This window comes from Chiloscyllium punctatum, chromosome 37 (assembly GCF_047496795.1).
Source record: "Chiloscyllium punctatum isolate Juve2018m chromosome 37, sChiPun1.3, whole genome shotgun sequence".
Taxonomy (NCBI): Eukaryota; Metazoa; Chordata; class Chondrichthyes; order Orectolobiformes; family Hemiscylliidae; genus Chiloscyllium; species Chiloscyllium punctatum.
In genome coordinates, this window is record NC_092775.1 from 36,680,456 (window position 1) to 36,704,807 (window position 24,352).

General features: G+C 42.0%; 1 protein-coding gene across 2 annotated transcripts in view; it reads right to left on the reverse strand.

Moving 5' to 3' along the window:
- Positions 1-657: 657 nt before the first annotated feature.
- Positions 658-24,352, reverse strand: part of helz2a (helicase with zinc finger 2a) — a 104,541-nt gene continuing 80,846 nt past the window's right edge. For both annotated transcript variants that reach the window (XM_072556579.1, XM_072556578.1), the window contains exons 18-20: positions 20,187-20,340; positions 9,873-10,040; positions 658-3,909 (exon numbers count right to left, since the gene is read on the reverse strand). In XM_072556579.1, the coding sequence (XP_072412680.1) occupies positions 3,803-3,909; positions 9,873-10,040; positions 20,187-20,340 (429 nt within the window). In that variant the 3' untranslated portion in view covers positions 658-3,802. The remainder of the gene's footprint in view (positions 3,910-9,872; positions 10,041-20,186; positions 20,341-24,352) is intronic.

Here is a 24,352-nt window from a genome sequence, read left to right on the forward strand (position 1 = left end):
TTGAAGCCTTCTTCCTTTCAAGAAGATGGTACATTTTACATTACATTACTTTACAGTGTGGAAACAGGCCCTTCGGCCCAACAAGTCCACACCGACCCGCCGAAGCACAACCCACCCATACCCCTACATTTACCCCTTACCGAACACTACGGACAATTTAGCATGGCCAATTTACCTGACCTGCACATCTTTGGACTGTGGGAGGAAACCGGAGCACCCGGAGGAAACCCACGCAGACACAGGGAGAACGTGCAAACTCCACACAGTTAGTCGCCTGAGGCGGGAATTGAACCCGGATCTCTGGCGCTGTGAGGCAGCAGTGCTAACCACTGTGCCACCGTGCCGCCCACGTGCCACCGTGCCGCCCACAAGCTTTATGGTAGATAAAGCTCTTGCGGCTAAAGGAAAATGCAAAAAGAACGGGATTAGTGCATTGAGGTTGATGATCAACCAAGATCATTTTGAATAGTGGAGCAGGCTCAAGGGGTCAAGTGACCCACTCCTGCTCCTATCTTCTATGTTTCTATGGAGCCAATTATGGCAAACGTCAATGTTCCAGATTAGACAGAAAAAATGTGAATGCAGAGTCTTATTACATGTAAGGTTGGTGATGCAAAGTCTGAAAAAAATGCATTGGAATACACTTTTCACTTATTCTTTATTAAATGTAAAAAAAAAATTAAAATCCTTAAAGTTAACATTTTTCATAACAAGAATGTGCTATGGATGAAGCTTTGTTTAAAAAAACAAGTTTTCATTCCATTACTATTGAAACTTCAATATGACAGAGGAGAGCCCTATAAAACAGTGATACATTCAAAACATTGTAATCTGCACAAGGTGACTGAGGTCTCACAGAGTAGTCATGCAGTATACCCAATGCACAGCTTTTCTGTCCGCACACAAAACATAGAACAACGCAAATTCAATGGTGGAAATTTATTACTAATACTTAACAAATTCACTGAGAAAAATATAAAGATACCAGTTCTAAAATAACATTAATTCATAAATCACAAAACAGACATCTCTTTTTTTAAAAAACAATTGCATTATCACAGAAATAAAGAACTACCTAACATCACTTTTTGGTCACAGGTTATTATAATAGCACTTAGTTGTTGTGCTTTTAGATGACTAAATATGCATTTTTTTAACAAAAAGTTTTTATTGTATTTCAGTACTCCGGAAATTGAATGATGTCATGCAGAGGCAGCTACTCATTTAATACCTTCAAAATGTGAAAAGACTGCAGAAGCTATTCTGTACCAGAAAAATTATCCTTAATAAGCTGATACATTGATCTCAGGTCTGCTCCATTATAAAGCGATTCAACAAGAGATGTGATACAATGATCCATGTTTTTACACAACTAACTGAATTAGTATGGTTATAGAGAGGTGTTGTATACTAAACCAAGAAAAGACACAAAAAACATTTTTTTTAAAAAAAGATTAACTTAAAATTGAGGACTGCCATCAAGTTCACACCACCCTAGTTCATGGGCACTGGTTCAGCTGACAGTTTAAAAAGATTATATGAAATGCTGAATAAGCAAAGGAATATTAGACCGACAGTCATTCTTCCATTTCCACAAGAGTTCTGTTCCTGAGAATCCCCACGAATGATGAAATTTGCTTGTTAATAATAGGCTAAAAGTGCCCACAGATGTTGATTTCTGTTGCTACTTATTTTTTGGCATGGATTGGCAAATACGTGATTTGATGGATATGGAAGATTTTAATGCGGCCTGCATGAATGGGTTTTGAATGTGTTCAAACTGAGCCCAAACTGGCCACAAAATGAGAACCTGGATGTGAAAATGGACACTGCTGAGGGTGGGGTAGGTGTGTGGGTGGGTGGTGGGTCCTTGAAGGTTAGATGACCATTTCACATTCCTTAATTTTTACACTATAACAGCCAATACTCTATTATCTAGTCAGCAAGACAATCTTCGTGGTACAAGATTGACACAGTAACATTAATTATGCTGCTTAGAATCTACGCCTTCACCAACCTGGATTCAGTAGTAGGAATTCAAAATTCAAAGTCAGTAAAACACAAGTAATAATAATAATAAAAAACCTCATTATTCCACAGACCTCACCTGAAAAATAAGAACATTTATGTCTCTTCATATGGATGCTCAGAGGAAAGTCATTTAAATACATTAAATTTTTGTTTATTAGTTTTGGAAATTATTTATCGGTTTATTATACTTATTGGCAATTACCATAGCCTGCACATCAGAAAATATATCAAATTTAAGTTGCCCACCAGCTCCAGTAGTGGAGATAACTGATTCCAATTTGAAGGTTCTAACATTGAGTCTCTTGCTTGGTCCATTGTCTGTTGGGAATCTTCACTTTATGGTCATGAGGCAATGTGCCTCCCCATAGGTAGTTTATGGTCTATTTTTAGAAAGACATTTTGTGCTTTCCACAGAAAGTCTGATTGTTTCAATCAACCTACCCTGCAACTTGCAACAGTGAGGATGAATTACCTAAGAGGAATGGAAAGCCTTCAATTGAAAATAAAGCAATTTAAAGAAATTGGATAAAGAATTTGAGCAATTTAAACTACAATGCCACAAGCTTTTCTAACAGCAAATATCCGAAAGTTTTAAATTCTTTTGAAAAAGTCACTGCATTAAGTAGAAGATGATTTTCATTTCTTAAAAATAGAAATTGCACCTTAAGAGACTGATTCCTGCTCCCAGACACAATAGTCAGAAGACCTTTATGAATAATGTATGCATCTTAAATTTATAGCTAATTATAAAACTCCTGTTTATATGGCAACATTCTACTTACAGATCAAGTAGCCAGTTTTCTATGTTCTACTTAGGCAGGATCATAAAATGATTAGGCAGAGTCAACAGAAAGAGAAATTGTGTTTGACAAATTTACTAAGATGAGCGTGTCTTGATGCAGAGAAATAGGAACCAATGCATGCCGTATATATGGATTTGCAAAAGCAATTTGACAAGCTGCCACACAAAAAGTTGTTAATGGCTTAGGGAGGGAAAAATGGAGAAAACATTTCAGTCCACTGACCCTTCATCAGAATTTCTGATGAATGGTCACTGGAGTCAAAAGGTTAACTCTGTTTCTTCACAGATGCTGTTAGACCTGCTGAATGTTTGCTTCAAATCTTCGGCATTTGCAGGTCTTCATTTTATGATATAAAGGGTCTTGAAGTTGGGAGAATATAATATCATTTACTGAGTTAAAATGAAACATAAATTTCACTTTCAAAATAGACAATTAAAATATATTTCCTTTCCAATTATCTAGTGGCAAATGTAGACAATCCCAAATACTTCATAAAACTAGCAGATTAGCCAATTAGTTCAAACATTAGTTATTATATAAAATCTAAGAAGAAAATGCTCAGACCCACAATTGATGTTTTATTACAATTCTATACTGTATTCCTTTGTTTTATATATAAACTAGCACCTAAATTATAAAATTCTTAGATTTTGAATTTAGAGAATATATCTTACACAGTTTAAGAGAAAAGTGCAATACATTATCAAATGTTAAAATCCCCATTAAGTCTTTTTTGACTCAATAATATTTGCATTAAGACAGTCATGCACTAAATAATTAGCTAATTGTTTCAACAAAGAATCATTTTCAAAACTGGTATGGGAATCAGATAGAGTGAAAACGATGCACATAGAAGTCTTGACTTTGGAATCTAAAGCCAATTTGAATGTCTTTCAAGCATTTTAAAACAAAACTCCAAATCTAGAAAACCTGAGTTCCCTCTTTTGTGTTGGGCAGCTATGTCCCAACTATTTTCTTACAGTAATATCATCAGCATTCACCAAAGCATTCTTCTTTCTATAATGTGCCAGCAGATCCTTCCAGGGATTACTACAGCGCAGTAAACACTCATTTCCTGGAAAACAGAAAATAGACATTGCTTTCAATTGTTAAGTATTATACAGTACATTGTAACCTCCCAAATCTAGAATATTTGGGTCCAGGTTCTGCACTTCAAAATTTTGTTGATTTTGCAATGATGTTAGAATATCTAACTTTCAGTATATGAATTGTAAAATACTACAAATATAAATATTTACCTGAAACATAACAACCATGATAAACCATTAAAAAGCAGTAAGAAGAATTGTTAAATACCAATGAACTTTTCTGCGTTCATGTCATCCTAATTTGTTCGAGCTTCTGAAGTCAGTTCTGTCGAGAAAACTTCCAGATATCTGGCATTTCCAAAACAAATTTAATTTACACCGAATTCATGAAATAACCTGTTGAATTCCTTTGCTAACTTCCTCAATTTGTCGATGGAACCATTTCACTTTGTCTATGGTTTATTTTTCTCCCATTTTCTTCAAACTCAGAAAGAGTTGCAGCACTTTATTTATTAGTTGGCTGTCAGAGGTTCTGCGATCAGGCAGTTCATTGCAATCTACATGTTGGAGACCATCTTGCTAGAGTGAGGGAAGGAGTTCAAGCAGATGACAAAATAAGTAACAGAGCTAAATGTGTCCACTTTTTGTGCAACTTAAATGGCAGGAAGGTGGTGGAGGAACAAAGTGGAGACATATTCAGTACTCTAGCAAGAGTTAGTCTACTTTCTAAATGTGCTTGCATGCCTAGGTTTTACCAACACACTTTGTGTTGAGGCTGTTATGATATATTTGCCCTATGGACCATGAAACCCTGCAAGCAACACGCATCAAGCAGCTTGTCCTTTCCAGAAGTGGCTGTTCTAACACTTGGGCAGCTGGTGGAGTGAGGCAGCAACCTGCCTGTTCTGACAGCAAAATCTGAGACCATGTTTTAAAGAAAAAAACATTCTGATGCAGCTCAATGAATTCAAGACAGTAGTTTTGGGCTGCCCAGAAATTGCCTGGTTAGAAATAAGGGAAGACAGGAGGCAGCTGGCTCCATCCAGATTAATTTTTATGGAAATGAAAGATTGCCAAAATCATTTTAGCTGCCCTGGCCCTATTGCAAATAAAATTGCTCAGTGAGTACACAGTCTACAGTTAAACCAATTATATCCAAAAGCAGCAACCAGGACCTCACTTCGGAAGATCTTACTTTATGTGATTAAAATGTGTTCTCACCTGAGCACTGGTTTTCTGGGGAGTTATCTACAATCTATTTTTAAGCCATTATTGCTCTGCTAATGCTGATTTTGGCAAGATAAGATCAATGCACAGTATCAACCATGGGAGACTGATTAGCAAGGTTAGATCTCATGGAATACAGGGAGAACTAGCCATTTGGATACAGAACTGGCTCAAAGGTAGAAGACAGAGGGTGGTGGTGGAGGGTTGTTTTTCAGACTGGAGGCCTGTGACTAGTGGAGTGCCACAAGGATCGGTGCTGGGTCCTCTACTTTTTGTCATTTACATAAATGATTTGGATGCGAGCATAAGAGGTACAGTTAGTAAGTTTGCAGATGACACCAAAATTGGAGGTGTAGTGGAGAGCGAAGAGGGTTACCTCAGATTACAACAGGATCTGGACCAGATGGGCCAATGGGCTGAGAAGTGGCAGATGGAGTTTAATTCAGATAAATGCGAGGTGCTGCATTTTGGGAAAGCAAATCTTAGCAGGACTTATACACTTAATGGTAAGGTCCTAGGGAGTGTAGCTGAACAAAGAGACCTTGGAGTGCAGGTTCATAGCTTCTTGAAAGTGGAGTTGCAGGTAGACAGGATAGTGAAGAAGGCATTTGGTATGCTTTCCTTTATTGGTCAGCGTATTGAATGCAGGAGGTCATGTTGTGGCTGTACAGGACAGTGATTAGGCCACTGTTGGAATATTGCATGCAATTCTGATCTCCTTCCTATCGGAAAGATGTTGTGAAACTTGAAAGGGTTCAGAAAAGATTTACAAGGATGTTGCCAGGGTTGGAGAATCTGAGCTACAGGGTGAGGCTGAACTGGCTAGGGCTGTTTTCCCTGGAGCGTTGGAGGCTGAGGGGTGACCTTATAGAGGTTTACAAAATTATGAGGGGCATAGATAGGATAAATAGACAAGATCTTTTTCCCTGGTGTGGGGGAGTCCAGAACTAGAGGGCATAGGTTTAGGGTGAGAGGGGAAAAATATAATAGAGACCTAAGGGGCAACGTTTTCACGCAGAGGGTGGTACGTGTATGGAATGAGCTGCCAGAGGATGTGGTGGAGGCTGGTACAATTGCAACTTTTAAGAGGCATTTGGATGGGTATATGAATAGGAAGGGTTTGGAGGGATATGGGCCGGGTGCTGGCAGGTGGGACTAGATTGAGTTGGGATATCTGGTTGGCATGGACGGGTTAGACTGAAGGGTCTGTTTCCATGCTGTACATCTCTATGACTCTATGACTCTAATTACACACTTCCTGGGTCTTTGTACCAGTAGTACATTTGATATCTAATCAGGTGACCCAACTTCAGGAATTGAGGGGGTAGGCGGTTGAAAGCAACCTCTTTTCCTTACCCTCATACACTCATTCCTGTGACATTCACCCTATATTACTCATGCCATCCTCCCTCACCTTTACCCTCACTTATCCTGGGTCTATGCTGGGTGCACTTCCAGCAACTGCCATCACTTACATTGCGAATGGCAATCAGGACCTGCCATTTTATGATTGGCTGGCTTCTTTCAGCTTGCACAGCTTCACTTGCCAACACGTTTTAGGTCTTGGGGAAGGCTGGGTGATGGCTGCTTAACTTCATACAATGGCAGACTTTCCCCGTGGAGCTGACAAGGGAGACAGTCCCTATTTGTCTCTAATGGTCAAAAAACCAGGAGTACTCACAGATACATGTGAGAAGAAGAAACTAAACCTTAATTCTTAACACTTTACAAGCATTGGACATTTTAGTCATTGTTGCGAGGTAGAATCTGGAGAGAACAGGAAGTTAGAAATCTCTCAAACATCGGACTAGTATTATTCTTTATTTCTCATTCTTCATCTTGTTACTGTCTCACCCATATAAGCATACATAGCAGCACAACAATCAAGGGTACTTTCCCACCTTTGTGTCTATCTCTAGTGGTATTTCCAAGAATTCTAAAATTGGTTCTTCGACTCCAAGACTTATTACAACAATGACCCTCAAAATTAAATCTCAGAAGGATATTACTTGCATGCTACCTGCTGGAAGAGGAGGAAAATTAAAGAATAATGGCAGAAAGGTGTATCTGCATTAAGGTATAAAGTCAGAATTCATCTTGGGGCACTGCTCCAGGAGTAGCATAGCTCAGACTTAGACTGAATCATCAGCCTTGCGACATCTAACACAGATATCAGGGCAGCTTCATATTAATTGTGCAGAATCTGGTTCTGCCTTTAGATGGCAGTATTTGCCTTCTGATCAAATGTGTTGGGTTTCTGAAATCTGATGACTGGCTGAATTTTATTTCCTTGCGTCATAAATATGTTTGCATTGTATTCAAGGAAGTATTCATTTGGCAAAATGGAAATCTGGGCTTCTATTTTTGACCTGCTCAATTTTTTTAGAATGCATTCCTTTGCAGAGCATCATGAAGGATGAGAAGAGAGTGAACGGACTAGTATTTTTAGTTCTTTAGAATTAAGGGGTCAACTTCCCTTCAAACAAAATCCTTCCTGAGAAATGTGGAATTTTCATTGCATTATATACAAAGCGTGAAGAATAATACCTGATTAAAGGCTGAGGTGTTTTACTGTTCCTTTACAATGTTTTTCTCTTAATTTTTTTTAAGATTCTCTATGGCCCAACAAATCCACACCGACCCTCCAAAGCGCAACCCACCCAGACCCATTTACCTCTGACCAAGGTACCGAACATTATGGGCAATTTAGAATGCCCAATTCACCTAACCTGCACATCTTTGGACTGTGGGAGGAAACCGGAGTAAACCCACACAGACACGGAGAGAATGTGCAAACTTCACACAGACAGTCACCCAAGGTGAGAATCGAACCCGCGTCCCTGGCACTGTGAGGCAGCAGTGCTAACCACTGAGCCATGGTGCTGCCCCTCTTAGGGGGTATTTAAGACAGCCAAGCCTGAAATTCACTATGTAAATATTGTAATGGTAATTTGTGTAGTGGAGGGAATTGATTTTACTGGCGAGGCTGTGAAAATTGCCCAAGAAAATGGTGTGAGTCTTGACCTTGAATTACTGCTGTCCTTTTTGTTTTCGGATTTCCACAACATGGTTAAGTAGGGAATTCAAGGCATTTTAACTTGCTTTGATGAAAAAGGTTCTTTGTCTTATTCTAACCACTTCCAAATGGTATCATATACAAGAATCTGGAAAATGGCAATCTGGTATCTGGAAGTGAGAAGCAACTGAGGAGGATTCTGGGAGCAGCCAGCTCTCTCACCACAACTGAGAAGGGATCCTGAAGGAAGGTTCAGAGGAGGCCCTAGAGATGTCACAAGTTCAAAAGTGATGTGCTGGACAGGAGGGCTCAAAATTGGTTAGTATTAATCAGGTGAGCTCTGATGAATGGTCACCTAGACTCAAAACATTAGTTTGTTGTCTCTTAGTGGATGCTGTCTGACCTGCTGTGATCTCCAACATTTGTTATTTTCAGGACTTCTTTCTCCCACTACGTTCAATCTTTTTAACACCTTCATAGCCTTTACGTTCAATCTTTTTTAACACCTTCATAGCCTTACAGTTTTAGAGCAGTAGGAATTTGACTGCAGTGCAGGGTAGAGTATTTGAACTGTTGTTTGGAGGCTGATGTATTTAGTAAGTCTCTTGGTTGGTAAGTGATAACTGTAATTTAAGTAACTAGGCAAGATTTATTCATTTAGTTAATTATTTTTAATCCAGTCATCACTAAAGGGTTAGAAATGGTCATTCATGGGGTGTAATGCTTCATCTGTGAGACGTGGGAAATCAGGAATAGTTTGAATGTCCCTGACAACTACATCTGTAAGAAGTGTGCCCATCTACAGCTCCTTTCAGAGCACACAGATTGGCTAGAGCACATGTTTGACTGGATAGTTTCCTATGACAAAATGTCTTTTATGTGACAAGGGAACAAGCAACGTTGGATCTAGTAATGAACAATGAGTCTGATTTGATTAGAGACTGAGTTGCTCATGAGAATTTGTCAAATAGTGATCACAATGTGACCGAGTTTCATGCCGCATTTGTGAGAGATAAGCAAAGATTGGAGACTAGAACTTTGGATAGAGGTAAGGCAGAGTTTAATGGGATGAGACAGAGATTATCACCAACAATCAGACCCCAATAAAACTGAGAAGCTATAGGTAAAACAACTGAGAAACAGTGGAGGTTGTGGCAGGTTAGGGATAAACTAGAACAGTATCTCCTTAAGAGAAGAAACCAACAAGGCGCTGGCTTTTTACTGTGTATGAAGGAACGTTGAATTAATTGGTAATAAGGTTGCTATAATTCTTGTTAGCTGGCAGTTTAACAACTCATTTTTGGCTTTATCTTGTTAAATTGTTAATCAGCCTTCACTTTGGAAACTGAAAATGCCATATGATGACACAATCGGAGAATATGATATCTAGTCCTGATAGTAAGTAGGTCCTGTTGTTACATCTGAAAACATGTCATTAGATTAGTCAGAAGAGGTTTTACTTTAGTGAAACCATGTTCTATGTCTCTCTCATATTTGTCCATGTGTTTATTCAGTCAATCTATCCCTAACAACAGCTTTTAGCAGCTTCACTCTACGTGACAAACCTCTGCTATCTGTTTGTGGTAACTAAAGCTCTGAGCCAAAATGCAATCCTGTCATTTGCTTGCAATTTGCTTGTGACTGAGTCATCACTTTCAAAGCATTTTCTTTGAGATGGAAAGCTCTAATAACACTTTGCCAAACACTTCTGCAAAGACAATCTTTGAGATAGGAGATTTTGCTCACCCAAAATACAAAGGCCTTCTTTTGCTCTTGTAAGTGCAACATTCACTTGGTTTGGATCAGTGATGAAACCTAAGTATTTCTTCAACCAGGACTTGGAAGGTTGCATATCAATTTCTCGTTGTGGAAGTGAACGAACCGCAGAAAGAATGACATAACGCCATTCACTTCCTAAAATAACATGGGAAAAAAAAATCAATGAACTTTTCATATGTATATTTTGATGCATGGATTGTATATATGCTTTGCCTGAATTGCTTTACTGCCAACATACTGAATCAAAAGTTCTGCGCACCATCAGAAATGGTTGAAGCCTAATCAAACTGCACAAATTATGTTAGTTATTAAAGAATCATTTAACTTCGGTGCTAGAATTGTCAGTGAGCTTCAGGTTTTCTGTTCAACCTCCCACACCTTTGCATTTCTGCTATTTCCTGATCCCTGCATTTCAAGTACTATTGTTCAAAATCTTGCATTTCTGAAACCACACAGCTAAAATCTTACCTTGCTTTAGCTTAATCTGAAATAATAGCCTAAAAACAACTGTGTCCAAGGGCAGTTATTATTTATTTGACTATTTCCATCCTTGTAATTTCATTTGAAATCCAGTAATGCTGGACTACAGCTGAATAATATTCTTGAACAAGTTCAGGTTTGACTGTTTTTTAAAACTATTTTAACCTTCTAAGAAAGCTGTAATACTTCATAATTTTTCTTGGTTTCTGTGGTTTCTCTGAAAATCACAGCCAAGCCATTTAATTGCACTTGAAAATGGGCACCCTGTGTGCATGTTCCTAATCCTGGACGACACAGGGACCATGTGAAATTTGTGCAACCAGTGCTCCTCAATTACTCTGAAGGTGTTGGAGAAGCAGGAAATTGAGCTCTTCCAAAACTTAAAGGCAATCAAAATCACCTAAAGCAGAGACACACTATGTCTGCAGGTAGGCTGGCAGATTTAAACCTAGAAATGACGACCATGGGACTGTGGAGGTGTACACGCTCTCATCATACCACATTATTCTTTCCCTTCTCACTTCTACCTTCTCCTACCTACTCTGCTTTACAAACTGCAATAGTTGCACATGAATCTTTATTCTCCCTTCATGCTAAACATTCATTGTTGTCCTTTATTTTCAATTCAAGAACAAAAGATCTAATCTGCCAATTTAAGATTGAGATGAGGAGAATTCCTTCTGTCAGAAGGTTGAGAATCTTTGAAACTCCTTGCCACAGAGATGGAGTCTTAGAGGCAGGGATGTACAGCACTGAAACAGACACTTCAGTCCAACGTGTCCATGCCGACCAGATATCCTAAATTAATCTAATCTTATTTGCCAGCATTTGGTCTATATCCCTCTATACCCTTCCTATTCATATACCCATCCAAATGCCTTTTAAATGTTGTAATTGTACCAGCCTCCACCACTTCCTCTGGCAGTTCATTCCATACACACACCACCCTCTGCGTGAAAAAGTTGCCCCTTAGGTCTCTTTCATATCTTTCTCATCTCACCCTAAACCTATGCCCTCTAGTCTTGGACACTCCCACCCTGAGGCAAAGACCTTGTCTGTTCACCCTAACCATGCCTCTCATGAATTTATAAACCCCAGTAAGGTCACCCCTCAGCCTCCAATGTTGCAGAGAAAATAGCCCTAGAATATTCAGTCTTTCCTACAGCTCAAACCCTCCAACCTGGCAACATCATTGTAAATCTTTTCTGAACCCTTTCAAGTTTCATAACATCTTCCCTATAGCTCTATGAAGCAGAGTCCTTGTGTATAGGTAAGGCTTGGATAGATAGATTCTTGATCTGTAGGAGAATCAAGGAGTACAAGGAAAGGGCAGGAAATGCAAGGAATGTCAGATCAGCCATGATCCGACTGAATGGCGGTGCAGGCTTGAGGGGCTGAACAGCCTTGCCCAATTCTGATTTCCTATGTTCATATGGTCTTAAAGGTTTCCACAATACTTAAGGCACACAAGGCAAAGCTTCCATGGTGTTACAATACTCATGCATTGTAAAGCTGTAAGAAATGCTAAAGCCCAGCTAAGAAAGTTGGTCTTGGTGCCATGATAGGTTACCTCTTATCCTTCCATGATGTCAGCATGCCTACCCCTCACTACATACTCTGTCTGTTCTCCTGTTAGTGTTAAGTTAGTTGAGATAAACTAATATGTTGAGGTGCTGCAGTCTTCAGCTGTGGCCTCAAAGTATACAGCTGTTGAAAGTCTCCTACCAATGTCATCTGAAGTATCCTTAATGAAGTTTAACGCAACTTCCAGGTGCAGCCACTGGGGATAAATTGTGAAGGAACTAACAAGACAGATCCTCAAGGCTGACACATGAGTGATTATCAAACCTGGCAGAAGTGGATACTGCAGATGCTGGAGATTAGAGTCAATATTAGAGTGATGCTGGAAAAAGCTCATTCCTGATGAAGAGCTTTTGCCCGAAATGTTGATTTTTCCTGCTCCTCAAATGCTGCCTGACCTGCTGTGCTTTTCCAGCACCACTCTAATCTTGACCCTGATTTTCAAATATGTCAATTAATTGTTATTCAAGCCTGACATGAGGCTTTGAAAGAAGATTTGTGGGGAGGTGTCACCCAGACCTATGATGCTGAACTGTACCACCCACATATACACACCTAGTCAGCTCCTTGAATAATTCAATCATGTTTTTTAGATATGATGTCTCCTGAAAAAGTCATGCTTGATTAATCCTTGTTTCTCCAAATGGAGATTAATTCTATTGCTCAAATAGATTTCCCATGACTGGTGCTAGACTCACTAGCCTGTAGGTTCCTGGTTTATTTTGAATACTCTCTTGAACAATGGTACCATATTAGCTGTCTTGCATTCTTCTGACACCCCATCTGTGGTTAGTGGGGATTTTAAAATTAATGTCAGCTCCTCTGCATTTGATTCCCATGGAGTCTAGGATCCATTTCAATAAATCCTGGGGATTTTTAAGCCTGGCAAAATCTCCTCCCTCTCAATACTAGCTTGTTCAATTATGTGACAGCCGCACTCCCCAATTCCAAACCTACATCATTTACCATTGCAGGCAAAGAACTACTTTAAAACCTGACCTATATCTTCTGGCTCCACCCTCAAATTGCCACTTTAGGCCCTACACTATCTGGTTATAGTCTTGCTCATTTATGGAACATCACCAAAATGTTCCCAAACCTACACTTCTATGCCTTACCTGGCTTCATTCCCTAATATTAGGTGCAGCACTGCCCCTATCTAATGTGTTACTTCAAAGGCGTTCCAAAATACTTTTGAAGAATTCTGCCTCTCTAAGCCTTTCATTCCTCATCTGTCCCAGTTAATATTTAGGAAGTTGAAATTATCTACTAGTATTACCCTATTACTTTTACACTTCATTTGATTTGCCTACATACCTATCTTTCTATCTCACCTTGACTGTTTGGGATTCTATAATACACTCCCAGAAATGCGATTATCTGTTTGTGTCTTTAACTTCTACCCAACATGGCCTCATTTGAGGAACCTTCAATGAGATCATCCCCACTTTATTGCAGTATTTGATTCCTTGATCAATTTTATGACAACACCTCCTCTTTTGTACCCTACTGTCAACCCATTTGAAGATTATACACCCTGGCATATTGATCTGTCTGTTCTGACCCTCTCTCAATCATATCTCTGTGTTAGTAATGTTATCACATCCCCATGTGTTAATCCACACCCCAGGTCTATTATACCTCTACTCTGTATCCCACCCCCTTGGCAAAATAGTTTAATACCCCTCCCATCATACCAACAACCCTTTCGCCACCATATCACACTTGCAAGGATATTAGTCCTGTCTATATCAGGTGCAGCCCAACACATTTGTATAGGCTTCACCTTCCCCAGAAATGGATCTAGTGATCCTGGAATCTAAAACCCAATCTCTTGCATCACCTCTTCAGCCACGCATTCATCTGTGTATTCACCTATTCCTACACTAACCCATGACACTGGGAGTAATCTAGAGATTACAATCTTCAAGGTGCTGCTTTTAAATCTGATACCTCGTTGCCTGAATTCTTATTGCAAGAACTCATCTTTTTGTTGTTCGTCTCACTGTAAACCACTTACTGACTGTTTGCCGCGTCCCTTCAGTATGCTCTGCAGTGGTTCAATGACATCCTTGACCTCGGTCACAGGCAGGCATCAGTCATGTCTGTGGCTGCAGAAACGCCTGTTTGTAGTCTTCAATCTTAAGTGTCCTACCAGTATTGCTTTTTCTCTCTTTCTCCTCCCACTTGTGCAGCTGGGCTCTCACTGCAGTCCCCAGAGAAACTGTAACTCTCATAATTTTCCAAAACAGAAAATACAGGTGCGCTCTCAGCCTTACCTGTCTATCTACCTTTCTCTAACTGGTGGTCACCCATTCCTTCCCTGACTGCTCTTCCGTAAGCTAGGGGGATGACCACATCTAGAACATGCTATCTACGGAACTCTCAGACTCAAGGATGCATTGCAATGCTTCCAGCCAACACTCAGGTTCTGAAACCTGGTGTTTAAGCTGGTCAACCCCGTGACGCTTCTGTATATGTAGGCACCTAAGATTTCCCACATACTGCAGGTTTTGCAACACACGGGCCTGAGCTCCCCTGCCATTAGTTAGGGACATAGGGACATAGGAAAGGAAGAACGCCATTCTGTGTGTACAACCTGTCCCAGCATTCAAAGTGATCGTGGCTGCTTGAACACTTCATTGCCTTTTGCCCACAAAAGCCCTGTACACCACTGATAATCAGAAACCTATCAAACTCTTGTATAAACATGCTCACATTGAGGCAAAAGTGAGGACTGCAGATGCTGGAGGTCAGAGTCTAACTTAGATTGGTGCTGGAAAAGCACAGCAGGTCAGGCAGCATCCGAGGAGCAGGAAAATCGATGTTTCAGGCAAAAGCCCTTCATCAGGAATCTTTGTGATGAAGATTCGTCTTCATCTTCCTGATGAAGGGCTTTTGCCTGAAACGTCGATTTTCCTGCTCCTCGGATGCTGCCTGACCTGCTGTGCTTTTCCAGCACCACTCTAATCTAGACTCACACTGAACCTCCATAGCCTAACTTTAAGCCAAGTATAATATTTAAAGAAAGCCAGAAATCCTGTATTTTCTCAATGCAGCTTTAAGGTGAAGAAAAACAACTTACCCACCAACAAATTCACTCCTTTCAACTGACACCACTTTTAAACATAGAAACATAAAAAGTAGGAGTAGGAAAAGGTCATTAGACCCTTCGAGCCTGTTCTACCATTCAGTATGATCATGGCTGATCATCAAACTCAGTACCCTGTTCTTACTTTCACTTCATACTCTTTGATTCCTTTAGCTCTAACAATTATTTTTGTATCCTTCCTGAAACTATTTAATGTTTTGGCCTCAACTGCTTTCTGTGAATTTTACAGGCTCGTTGTTCTTTGGGTGAAGAAATTTCCTTTCATTTCAGTCCTAAGTGTATTCTTAGATTGTGATCCCTGGTTCTCTGAGGACACCCTTCCTGCATTTACCCTATTTATTCCTATTAGAATTTTATAATTTTCTATGAGATCGCCCCAAATTCATCAGCAACATTATCCTAACCAATCTCGACTCTCTTCAATTATCATTCCTACCATCCAGGAATCAGTCTGCTAAACTATCCTTGCTCTCTCTCTCTCTCTCTCTCCAGAAGGAGCCTTTTCGAATACTGGCAGGCTTCCTGCTGGGACTTACATTCTGTTCTAACTTATTCGATCTCTCGCTCTTATTCCCACTGCTTTATGGCCCCAGCACCGATGACATTTTGCTCTTCCTGACACTACTTTTATGGCCTGGACTCCACTCCTTATACCTTGTCACAAGGTATTCACATCACCTGCTTCTTCTCCTCCACTTCATGCTGACAGTCATCAAGGGCTGTTCCTTCAGTATTAAGGAATTCTGCAGCCTGCAGTACATGGCCACAGATAGTAAACTAGCATTCTGCTCAATTATATATCTGGCATGGAATGGCTGTCAGTGGACACACACATTGGGCTTGCAACCTTGTTCTTGAGAGAAACCAAACGCTCGTATAAAGGCATTTTTACTTGGCAACATGTATCCAGCCAGTGACCTCACCACCTAGTTGGTATAATGATGACATAGAGGCCTGATGAATGTCTGAAAATTAGTTACAGATTTACATGGTGCACCATTAGTGTTTGCAACCAAGCTGCCTAAAGAGGCCACGATTTTCATTGATGTTGAAAAGGATTCCAATCAAGGAAACATTCAGGAAATACAGTGCAGACTCTGGTACCTCAGACCAAAGTCAACAATGTAGTCAAAATCTATGTCCTCTCCTCCTGATTTGGTCTATTGGAATCTGGTGCATGTTCTCCTGGCATAGACAGCCTCATTTCTCACCTTCATCCCCCTCCGTCCACGCATCAATGAATTTCATACACGCCGTGACATCGAACAATTCTTCTGTCGCCTCCGCCTCCGAGCTTACTTTCACAATCAGGACTCCCGCCCACCTTCCGTGGACCCCTTCGCCCACCTCCAACACACTGCATCCACCTGGACACCCCGCGCTGGCCTATTACCTGCCCTCGACCTCTTCATTTCCAACTGCCGCCGGGACATTAACCGCCTCAACCTGTCGACCCCCTTCCCCACTCCAACCTCTCACCCTCACAACGCGCAGCCCTCCAATCCCTCTGCTCTAATCCCAACCTCACCAATAAGCCAGCAGATAAAGGGGGCGCAGTGGTAGTCTGGCGCACTGACCTCTACACAGCTGAAGCCAAACGCCAACTCGAGGACACCTCTTCCTACTGCCCCCTCGACCATGACCCCACCCCCCATCACCAAACCATCATCTCCCAGACCATACAGAACCTCATCACCTCAGGAGACCTCCCACCCACAGCTTCCAACCTCATAGTCCGGGAACCCCGCACTGCCCAGTTCTACCTCCTTCCCAAGATCCACAAGCCTGACCACCCTGGCTGACCCATTGTCTCAGCATGCTCCTGCCCCACTGAACTCATCTCTACCTACCTCGACACTGTCCTATCCCCTCTAGTCCAGAAACTCCCCACATACGTTCGAGACACCACCCACGCCCTCCACCTCCTCCAAGACTTCCGTTTCCCCGGCCCCCAACGCCTCATCTTCACCATGGATATCCAATCCCTCTACACCTCCATCCGCCATGACCAGGGCCTCCAATCCCTCCGTTTTTTCCTCTCCAGACGTTCCCAACAGTACCCTTCCATCGACACTCTCATTCGTTTGGCCGAACTGGTCCTCACCCTTAACAATTTCTCCTTTGAATCCTCCCACTTCCTCCAGACCAAAGGCGTAGCCATGGGCACACGTATGGGCCCCAGCTATGCCTGTCTCTTTGGTGGCTATGTAGAACAGTTGATCTTCTGTAATTACACCGGCACCACTCCCCACCTCTTCCTCCGCTACATTGATGACTGCATTGGCGCCACCTCGTGCTCCCGCGAGGAGGTTGAGCAATTCATCAACTTCACCAACACATTCCACCCTGACCTTAAATTTACCTGGACCATCTCTGACACCTCGCTCCCCTTCCTGGACCTCTCCATCTCCATTAGTGACGACCGACTTGACACTGACATTTTTTACAAACCCACCGACTCCCACAGCTACCTGGATTACACCTCTTCCCACCCTACCTCTTGCAAAAATGCCATCCCGTATTCCCAATTCCTCCGCCTCCACCGTATCTGCTCCCAGGAGGACCAGTTCCACCACAGAACACACCAGATGGCCTCCTTCTTTAGAGACCGCAATTTCCCTTCCCATGTGATTAAAGAAGCCCTCCAACGCATCTCATCCACATCCCGCACCTCCGCCCTCATACCCCACCCCTCCAACCGTAACAAGGACAGAACGCCCTTGGTGCTCACCTTCCACCCTACAAACCTTCGCATAAACCAAATTATCTGCCGACATTTCCGCCACCTCCAAAAAGACCCCACCACCAGGGATATATTTCCCTCCCCACCCCTTTCCGCCTTCCGCAAAGACCGTTCCCTCCGTGACTACCTGGTCAGGTCCACACCCCCCTACGACCCACCCTCCCATTCTGGCACTTTCCCCTGCCACCGCAGGAACTGTAAAACCTGTGCCCACACCTCCTCCCTCACCTCTATCCAAGGCCCTAAAGGAGCCTTCCACATCCATCAAAGTTTTACCTGCACATCCACTAATATCATTTATTGTATCCGTTGCTCCCAATGTGGTCTCCTCTACATTGGGGAGACTGGGCGCCTCCTAGCAGAGCGCTTTAGGGAACATCTCCGAGACACCCGCACCAATCAACTACACCACCCCGTGGCCCAACATTTAAATTCCCCTTCCCACTCTGCCGAGGACATGGAGGTCCTGGGCCTCCTTCACCGCCGCTCCCTCACCACCAGACGCCTGGATGAAGAACGCCTCATCTTCCGCCTCGGAACACTTCAACCCCAGGGCATCAATGTGGACTTCAACAGCTTCCTCATTTCCCCTTCCCCTATCTCATCCTAGTTTCAAACTTCCAGCTCAGCACTGTTTCCTTGACTTGTCCAGACTTGTCTGACCTGCCGAGCTCCTTTTCCACCTATCCACTCCACCCTCTCCTCCTTGACCTATCACCTTCATCTCCTCCCCCACTCACCCATTGTACTCTATGCTACTCTCTCCCCACCCCCACCCTCCTCTAGCTTATCTCTCCATGCTTCAGGCTCACAGCCTTTATTCCTGATGAAGGGCTTTTGCCCGAAACGTCAATTTCGCTGCTCCTTGGATGCTGCCTGAACTGCTGTGCTCTTCCAGCACCACTAATCCAGTATTTGGTTTCCAGCATCTGCAGTTATTGTTTTTACCTTTTAGCCTCATTTACCTTGCTGCCACAGCAAACAGTGATCACCTCTGCCACTGGCTGCAGCCTACACTGCATAAAAAATAAGGGACATGGTGACTTTGATAGTTGTAGGCAGCACTGTCAATTGAAACATTGCTTATTGATTAATTAATAGACAATTTATTGTCCAAAATCTGTAAATAATTGCTTTTAGGTGCAGTATAAAGTCTACACCAACACCAAGTAACTCAAGGCATGGTTTGTTAAATTGTTCTGAAGTAAATTTGCTAAGAATGCTCAGTCATAGAGTCACAGAGGTGTACAGCACAGAAACAGACCCTTTGGTCCAACTTGTCTGTGCCAACCAAATATCCTAAACTGATCTAGTCCTATGTACTAGCATTTAGCCCATATCCCTCTAAACCCTTCCTATTCATCCACCCATCCAGATGCCTTTTAAATGTTGTAATTATACCAGCCTCCACCACCTCCTCTGGCAGTTAATTCCATACACGCACCATACTTTGCATGAAAATGTTGCCCCTCAGGTTCCTTTTCAATCTTTTCCCTCTCACCTTAAACCTATGCCATCTAGTTTTGGACTCCTCCACTTTAGGAAAAGGACCTTGGCTATTAACGCTAGCGATGCCCCGCATGATTTTATAAGCATCTATGAGGTCACCCCTCTGCCTCTAAAGTTCCAGGGAAAGAAAGGCCCAGCCTACTCAGAAGTGGGGGTAGAAAGAGATTCCTATCAGGACTCTTTTGTTCTTGGTTTGGATTAAATAACAGCGACTATGAACTTTGAAACTGAAAAGGATAAGATGCTGGGTTAATTGGAAGGTTTTCCAACTGAAATTCTGGCATCAAAGGACATGATTTAAAAGAGGGTAAATTTGGTAGGAACATAGGAACACAGGACTCAAGCAGGATAAGGCCATTTGATTCTTCAAGCCTGCCCAGTAATTCAATAGGATCATGGTCATTACACAACAGCCAGAACCTAACTGAATGGCAGCTCAGGCTGGAGCAGCTGCATGGTTTGTTTACCATTGTCCTCTGTCCAATTTTATGCTGCAACGAGATGACATAGCCCAAAAGTTAGGGCTAGACCATTCAGAAGAGATGTTTGGAATCACTTCTACATGGAAAGGTTGGGAAATGTTTGAAACTCGCTTTCATAAATGACAGTTGATGCTAGTTGTTGATTTTAAATCTGAGGTAGGTAGACTTTTGTTAAGCAAAGATATTAAGGATATGGGCCAAAGACAGTTGCATTGAATTAAACCACAGATCAACCATGATCTCACTGAATGGTCCACTCCTGTTCCTATGTTCATACTCTGGCAGGTTAAAACATCCCACAGCGACATTGTGAAATAAGCAACGTAGTTGCCATCAACATTTACAAAGGAAGTGAACTTTACGTGTACAAGTACCTTGACTTTTTATGATGGTGCACACAGTTATTCCTGTAATTCCTTTTGCACTGAGCAGCTTGTTTATCTCCAATACCTGGGCATTGTAGGGTGTCAAAACTGCAATATCCTTTGGTTTGATTTTGGCAAAGGTTAACTGCTTCACAATGAACACCTGTACATCAATTGGAAAAATAGAGACAGTGAATACATGAAGGTGTAACTTTAAACTCACAGGTTATTCTTTCTTCACCTGATCCAGCTCTTGTAATAAAGTATGCACCTTTAACCAAGGGATGTACTACTCATCCTGACAGAAAAAGACTTCATTCCACACGGTGGCTCAGTGGTTAGCACTGTTGCCTCACAGCACCAGGGACCCAGGTTTGATTCCAGCCTTGGGTGACTGTCTGTGTGGAGTTTGCACGTTCTCCCTGTGTCTGCATGGGTTTCCTCCCACAGCCCAAAGTTGTGCAGATTAGGTGAACTGGCCATGCTAAATTGCCCATAGCGTTATATGCATTAGTCAGAGGGAAATGAGTCTGGGTGGGTTACTCTTCGAAGGGTCGGTGTGGACTTGGTGGGCTGAAGGGCCTGTTTCCACACTGTAGGGGAATCTAATCTAATGTCCTTTACCAAAGATAGATTGGTTGATAAATAATGTTCACATTTAGTTTTCACTGATTTGTTCTCAAATGTTCGAATATTATGAGTGTGATTTGTATTTTTGTCAACACCTAACATATTTTTTTCAGTTCTCCATGAGCCCATTTCAGCACATAGTTGTGATCTGCAATCCTGCATACGTTTATGGACTCTCTGGGTTCAATCTTGCACACACATCCCTATTTACCTGATCTTGAATGTTAGCATTTAGAATCTTGTACTCCTAGCCATGAGATGCTGGCACTCAGAATCACAGAAATGTTACATAGCAGAAGTAGACCACTCAGCCCATTGCTTCTGCAATGGCTCTTCAAATGAGCATCATTACCTACTTCCTATCTTCTGCTTTCTCCCCATACCTATTTCTATTCAGGTATTTGTCCACAGTCTTCTTGAATGTCTCAATAATTCTGCATTCACCACACTTCCAGGAAGTGCACTCCAGACTGTAAGTTGGGTTTTTTTTCCCCTCTCACTGGTGGGACCATAAACAGACCGGTCATGTGGTCTCTGAGTCAGGACTTCCTATTGAGTGAGGGGCAGAAATTCCACCTCGGGCCAATTAACACTGCATGGAGCATCAAGTGGCTGCGAAATTGACCAAGCTGTGTTCTCAGCTGACTCTTTTGAGGGGCACGTGTGGGCTGTGGGATGGTGAGAAGGGGAAAAGGCTGGGGTGAACCCTGTAATCCGAAACTTGCTGCTGCAGGACCTCTGAACAGAAAAGAACTATAAAAGTACATATTTACAATTATATTGGGTTGTTCATAACAACCAGATGCCTCACTTACACCACTTTCTTATTATTTGTTCATGTGATGTTGGCTAGGCCAGCATTTATTGCTGATCTCTAACTGCCCTGAAGGTGGTAGCAGTGAGCTGCCATCTTGAAGTCCCTGCTACACCCCAGGCTTGGAAGGAAGTTTCAGGATTTTGACCCAGTGACAGTGAAGAAACCCATATGTTCCCAAGTTGGGATGGTGTGTGGCTTGGAGGGGAGCTTTTGTTGGTGTGTTTCATAAAGTTTCTTGCCCTTGTCCTTCCGGGTGGCAGAGATCCTAGATCTGGAAGGGGGTGCCAAATCAGCCTTGATGACTTATTGCAATGTGTCTTGTTGATGGTACGCACTGCTACCACTGTGCATCACAAGTGAAGGTAGTAAATATTGAAGGTAGTGGATGAGGTGTCAAAAATGCAGGCTGCCATTCAGGCCAGTGGAGAGGATTCCATCACACTCCTGACCTCTGCCTTGTCGATGGTAGATAAGCATTTGGGGGAAAGGAGGTCAGTTCCCTGCTGCAAAATTCCTAACCTCTTATCAGTTCTTGTAGCCAGTTTACAAGACTTGTCCAGTTCAGGTTCTGGTTAGTAGTAACCCCCAGGATGTTGATAATAAAGCATTAAGCCTGGTCAGATTCTGTCTTGTTGGAGCTGGCAATGCGTGGCATTAATATTACATGCTACTTATCAGCTCAAGCTGGGATGTTGTCAAGGTCTTGCTGTGTTATCCGAGGTCGTGTATGGTGCTGAACATTGTACAATTGTCGGCAAACATCCCAAGGGAAGGTCAAGGGTGAAGCAGCCAAAGATGGTTTGGCCTAAGAAACTATCCTGAGGAAATCATGATGTGATTTTGAGAGATAAGATGATTGATTTCCAACAACCACAACCATCTTCCTTTCTCTCCACCAACAAAGAATTTTCCCTTTTATTCCCATTGACTCCAGATTTTCTTGGGTTCCTTGATGCCATAATCAGTCAAATGCTGCCTTGACATCAAGCACAATTAGTTTCACCTCACAATCCAGTTTAGCTCTTTTGACCATGTTTAGACCAAGGCTGGAATGAGATCAGGGAGCTCAGTAACCCTGGCTGAATGCAAATTGCTCAGCTATAAGCAGGTAACCCCTTTTAAATGTACTCTGAAAGCACTGCCGATGGCGTGTCTTATCACTTCCAGATGATTGAGAGTAGACTGAAAGACCACTAATTGGTCAGGTTGCATTTGCCTGCTTATTGTGCACTGGGCAATTATCCACATTTGCTTAGCAGTTGCCAATGTTATAGCTGTACTAAAATAACTTGGCAAAGTATTTAGTAAGTTCTGAGGCACAAGTCTTCAGGGCCACTGCTGGAATGTTGTCAGGACATACATTACAGATAATTTAATTGTTTTGAAGTATAATCACTGTTGTAATGTAGGAAACACCGCAGCTGATTTCTGCTCAGTAAACAGACACAAACAGCAATTGATAATCAATGACTTATCAGATAAAATGTGTTTGGGACATTGATTGATGACAAATATTGACCAGGACACCAGGATCTATCCACAGCTAAGGGTCTTGTGGAGTAGTGCTGTTGTCCTTCCCTCTAGTCCAAAAACTATGGTTTCAGGTCCCATCTGTCCTGGGTGGTGTCGTAAAATGTCAGAACAGGTTGATTACAATAACTATAACCTCTGACTCTTCTTCAAAATAGTGCCATGGGATCTTTTATATCCACCTGAGCATGCAGAAGGGACCTCATTTACATGTCACATGGAAGATGGCTCACTTTAAAGTACAATATTCGGAAGCACAAGTTTGGAAGATCCATAAGTAGCTAATTTTCTTGTTTCACCAATTTGGTCACTAAGTAGTATACCAATTCCAGAAAAAAATCCAGTGCTTTCTTTACCAAAGGTTAAGAATTTGTGAAGAGAAGTTATCACAGCACGGTGTCTCAGTAGTTAGCACTGCAGCCTCACAGCGCCAGGGACCCAGGTTCGATCCTTGCCTCGGGCAACTGTCTGTGTGGAGTTTGCACATTCTCCCTGTGTCTGTGTGGGTTTCCTCTGGGTGCTCTGGTTTCCTCCCACAATCCAAAGATGTGCAAGTCAGGTGAATTTGCCATGCTAAACTGCCCATAGTCTTAGGTGCATTAGTCAGAGGGAAATGGGTCTGGGTGAATTATTCTTCGGAGGGTCGGTGTGGACTTGCTGGGCTGAAGGGCCTGTTCCCATGCTGTAGGGAATTTAATCTAATCTAATCTATTATTCCTTTCGAACTGTGTGTCAATTGTGGCTTTTGGGTGTAAGTTGTGGAGTGGGACTTGAATCAGAAAATTCATGATTTAGGGGTGAGATTGCTGATAATTGAGCCACAGAAAACACACTTTGACTAAAATGAGGCAGTGTACAGATATTGTACACATTTTTGAACATCAGTAAAACATCTGGTTCCCTTGTAAAAGCAATCACATCTGAAATCCTGACGTTTCTCAGCTACAATTTTTCAAGAACAATAAACTGTTCAACAATTGATAAATTATTGGATCAAAGTTTGGAAGACCCATAAGTAGCAAATTTTCTTGTTTCACCAATGGTCACTAGGTAGTATAATAATTCCAGAAAAAAAATCCAGTGCTTTCTTTGCCAAAGGTTAAGAATTTGTGAAGAGAACTTATCCTTGGTAAGAAATAGCCTTATGTATTTTAAAGATGAATATGAAAGAATCTTCAGATTTCATTTATAATATTTT